Below are 5,000 nucleotides of genomic sequence, written 5' to 3' on the forward strand. Positions count from 1 at the left end.
AAAGCAGCAGACTGATATAACCCAGAGTTTGGACTCGGGTTCACTATCCTGTTGGTGGTCATCAAATGAAACAGGACAGTTCTCACAAGTGTTGCGTTCTCATCTTCTGCAGAGTCAGTTTTACTTTGAGTGTCTCATAATCATTATGTCCAATCATTTCTTGAGTGTCACAGATACACCACTTGTGAATGCTCCTCCAACACACACACACACACACACACACACACACACACACACACACACACACACACACACACACAGAGGCTCCTCCAATTAACATAACATTTAACATAACATAACATTTTCAAAAAAATAAATAATCTCTGGGCAGTGGCAGTATCGTAGCCTATGAGGTTTATCCGAGGCGCGATTATTGCTAGTTGAAACCTTGAATTTCCCCTTGGGGATCAATAAAGTATCTATCTATCTATCTATCTATCTAAATAAAAAATACATAAAACATTTGATAAATCTTTATCGAGTCACTTTTGAACAAGAATGCAAATTCTGAGAACTTTTCACCAATAGCAATGCTTAAAATATAATTTATTTATACAATGTTAACTAAATGACTCCACATATTATTGACTGTCTCCAACTACTGATTTATACATTCAATCTGAATGAACATGATCAAATTTTTCTTTTGGAATTAATCCATAGTCAGTTGCATAGAATGTATATTTTCTGGATTATTGGAAATTTCTTTTTTTTTGTTTTTATCTGCCTCAATGTTCTTGTCAACTCTGTTACCTCTGTTATAAAACCGCATCATTTTTTTTAATATGAAGCATGATGCCTGAACCGAGAGATGTCACTTCCTCTGGTGGAAAATTTCAGATAGACAGTGAAGAATGTTATGCCTCTTTCATTAATTTGCACAAACTGTTAAGGATACACCAAAAGTAGATTAATTATTAGTCAAGTCTGTTATTGTGATATTGAAAAAAACATTACTATGATAAAAATCCATGAACTTCTGGTTTCATACTAGTTTGAGGTTAGCATGTATAGTTAAGCCGCAATGATGGGAAATGTCAACTCTGTTATCGTCAATGCTGTCATCGGATTACACAGATAAAAGATAACAGAGTTGACAGAGTTGAGCTGTTTTTCTATACTTGAAATGTACCCCGAGTTATAGAATGACCCGTACACACAGATGTATCCCCATTAACCAGTCTCAGGCCTTTTTCTCATCCAAAGATACATCCAATCCCCACCTCAGCCATGCTTGCCCCTCTCCCTGCCTCCTTTTCATCTAAGATATGCACAGTTCAGACTTAGCTAATGTTAAGACTGTTCATGAATATTCACACAAAATGTCTCCTGTGCCCTCAGCCATCCCCATTCATCTCTATGCTTCCTTCGACCAAAAGAGAGTCGCAGTGCCATGACTGTAAAGTCTGGTCATGTAATATAGGCAGAAACGTTTCATGCACATCCAGTAAGCGTCTCTTTGCGTCCCTCCTGGGCTGGGCTGGGCTTGGCTGGGCTGGGGGCTGCTAATCACTGGTCTCATGTTGCCGCCACTTCAGGCTTATTATAGCGGCACATCCAAAATCAATACAGGCTACTGATCCAGTCAAGCAGGATCACAGGGCTCCCCGTCAGACCCCTCAGTGCCTGATGGGAAATTACCCATAATCCCGCTCCCCCCTGCCACAGCGACCCGCTCGCTCCGGTAACCTTGAGCATCCGGATGATCTGTCCTTGTCTCTATGGCGACGGGACCTGAGCAGAGGTGGTGAATTATTGACTGCTTTTGCCTGGTCAGCGTGTGAATTATTAACACATCTCAGCCATGCGACCGCACACGCATACGTGCAACACACACACACACACACACACACACACACACACACACACACACACACACACACACACACACACACACACACTTCCATTGTGTGTGTACATTAATTAATATCAGCCATGCAGACCAGGTACAATTTGTTTTAACGGAAGGGCTGGACTAGTACACACACATACACATACACACACACATAATATATTACACACACATAATATAACACACACACACATGATATAAACACATGGGCTGATGGATGGTCTACGATGGAGTCCTGTGGAGAGCGGAGAAATTCAGTCGAAATGAACACTCACTCCCCTTTGTTGCTTTGCTCTTCTGTCTCTCTCTTTCCCTCCATCTCTCTCTCTCTTTCCCCCATCTCTCTCTCTCCCTTCATTTCTCTCTTTCACCCCCTCTCTCTCACACAGGAAGCTGACTCTAGTCAAAGAGATGTTGGCAGGCTGTGGGGCAGGTACATGTCAGGTCAGTATCCATCTGTTTCCTGTGCCCCTAAACCACACACACACGCACACGCACACACTCCCTTTCTCTCTCTCGCACACATACACACTCACAAACAGGCAGTCACATGCATGCACACTAACAAATACACACACAGACACACACACACACTCTCTCTCCCGCAAACACTTATACTCACACTCACAAACAGGCAGTCACATGCATGCACACTAATATACCAAATACACACTCTCGCTCTCACACAAACACACACACACACAAACACATACATACACACACATACACACACTCACAAACACTAGCTTGTCATGATTCATTTAGCCAAAGTGTACATGCGTTTCAGCTAGTTTAATGAAGCCCATAATGTGCAGATAGCCAAGTGTCTGACTGTCCCCATGCCCCAGCTGTGATGGGTTGATCTAAGTGAAATAGCACACACACACACACACACACACACACATACACACACAGATGGGCAGTATTTATGTTACGTAAGGGATAATGTATAGAACGCCGGTCATTACTGGGAAAATAAGTCCCGACAGGGCGAACCGGACCCCGACGCGCAGCGGAGGGGTCTTGTTCCGCCCTGAATGACCGGCGTTCTATACATTATCCCGCTTATTATACAGCTACTTGCCAACACGAAATAATAAACTCCCCACAATATCACTTTAGCCTACATAACCTAGCCTATTTGTTACCGTTCATCGTGGCATTTGCTGAGAAACAAATAGTTCGCAACAACACACGCTGCTGAACTTGAATCAAACATTCTTTAGAACACAGCTGATCCACCGTCTGCTTTCACGTTTGAATGAAGTTCCAGTCCTTGCGTAGTGATATGAAAGACGTATCAGAAGCACAAAACCCGTTGCCATTGACAGCGGTAATTATATGTTTGCAGCGGTAATTACATGAATATATCTTACCGCTAGAACTTTGCGAAATCCCATTCAAGTCAATGGAGCGTTCTACTAGCATTGGGAAGAGCCGTATAATAAATGTTTTTAAAATATGTATTTCATATACAAAATAGTATTTTGTCATTTGTATTCTATTGGGTTGAAGAAAAAGGCTGCGTATTTTGTATCAAAATACTTTATATGTGTGTATGTTTGTAGTTTTTATATTGTATATTTTTGGTAAAACCAATACTTTTGGGGATGTGATGACATCATAGAAGTGCAAAACAATAAATGAAGCCTCTGACTGGTGCTAATTTAGTAATTTGCCCAGGCTTGCTAGATGAGTAATGTGTAGGTTGCTCACACAAACACAAAGGGCGTAGGTTTGGTCTCAGCTTTGGTAAGGACATAAACTGGTTGTCCTGGAAACACACACTTTATGAGGACACGTTTGAATGAAAACATCATCACATCAAAAATAATATGAATGAGTTCGCTAAAATATTGGTAGGGACAATTTTGTCATCCCAAAATCAGGGGCAGCCGTGGCTTACTGGCTAGGGCTTCGGACTTGTAACCGGAGGGTTGCTGGTTCGAACCCTGACCAGTAGGAACGGCTGAAGTGCCCTTGAGGAAGGCACCTAACCCCTCACTGCTCCCTGAGTGCCGCTGTAGCAGGCAGCTCACTGCGTCGGGATTAGTGTGTGCTTCACCTCACTGTGTGTTCACTGTGTGCTGAGTGTGTTTCACTAATTCATGGATTGGGATAAATGCAGAGACCAAATTTCCCTCACAGGATCAAAAGAGTATATATACTTATATATATAAATATTGGTATGGAGTGGACATGACCCTATGGTCCATATGCAAACCCACGCCCTTGACACACACAATACACTCCCTCTTTCACACCAACCCACTCACTCAACCACATGGTGACTTGCTCACCCACACTTATAAGTTTGCCAACTTTGTAACAACTGACTGTGATGTATGTGTCCTCCAAAGCTGATGACACACAAGGCATCTGTCTGAGCAATGTTGCTGGGCAATGTTCCTGAGTACTGTTGTTCTGACACGTTCCCTTTGATATTGGCGACAATTGGCGGAAAATTAACATGGTCATCCAATCCCTCTAGCCTTCACCTCCTGCAGAGGCTCTACCACACTCACTTTAAGCATCCTCTGACATAGCAACCTCTATCCTCCATTAGCTTCCATTAGCCTCCTCCAGCCTGAGCCTCTTTTAGCCTGCCCCTCCACTAGCCCCCTCTAGCCTGAGCCTCCTGTAGCCTCCTCTAGCCTCCTGTAGTCTCCTCCTCCACCTCCTCTAGCCTCCTGTAGTCTCCTCCTCCACCTCCTCTAGCCTCCTGTAGCCTCCTCTGCTTCCTGTAGTCTCCTCCTCCACCTACTCTAGCCTCCTGTAGTCTCCTCTAGCCTCCTGTAGTCTCCTCCTCCACCTCCTCTAGCCTCCTGTAGCCTCCTCTGCCTCCTCCACCTCCTCTAGCCTCTTGTAGCCTCCTCCACCTCCTGTAGCCTCCTCTGCCTCCACCTCCTCTAGCCTCCTGTAGTCTCCTCTAGCCTCCTGTAGTCTCATCTAGCCTCCTGTAGTCGCCTCCTCCACCTCCTCTAGCCTCCTGTAGCCTACTTTGCTTCCTGTAGCCTCCTCAAGCCTCCTGTAGCCTCCTCTGCTTCCTGTAGCCTCCTCAAGCCTCCTGTAGCCTCCTTGAGCATCTTGTAGCCTCCTCCACCTCCTCTAGCCTCTTGTAGCCTCCTGTAGCCTCCTCCACCTCCTC

The 5,000-nt window shown here is 44.4% G+C and overlaps 1 protein-coding gene and 1 pseudogene across 1 annotated transcript in view; both read left to right on the top strand.

Moving 5' to 3' along the window:
• Window positions 1-5,000, top strand: part of slc25a22a (solute carrier family 25 member 22a) — a 34,882-nt gene that overhangs the window by 16,628 nt on the left and 13,254 nt on the right. The window contains exon 6 of the mRNA XM_076269227.1: window positions 2,242-2,296. Coding sequence (XP_076125342.1) covers window positions 2,242-2,296 — 55 coding nt within the window. The remainder of the gene's footprint in view (window positions 1-2,241; window positions 2,297-5,000) is intronic.
• Window positions 320-482, top strand: LOC143110286 (U4 spliceosomal RNA; annotated as a pseudogene).

Source organism: Alosa pseudoharengus, unplaced genomic scaffold, assembly GCF_046254945.1.
Source record: "Alosa pseudoharengus isolate Yale_2024_CS ecotype anadromous, Long Island Sound unplaced genomic scaffold, YU_APseudo_1.1 YU_APseudo_1.1_scf_10, whole genome shotgun sequence".
Lineage (NCBI taxonomy): Eukaryota > Metazoa > Chordata > Actinopteri > Clupeiformes > Clupeidae > Alosa > Alosa pseudoharengus.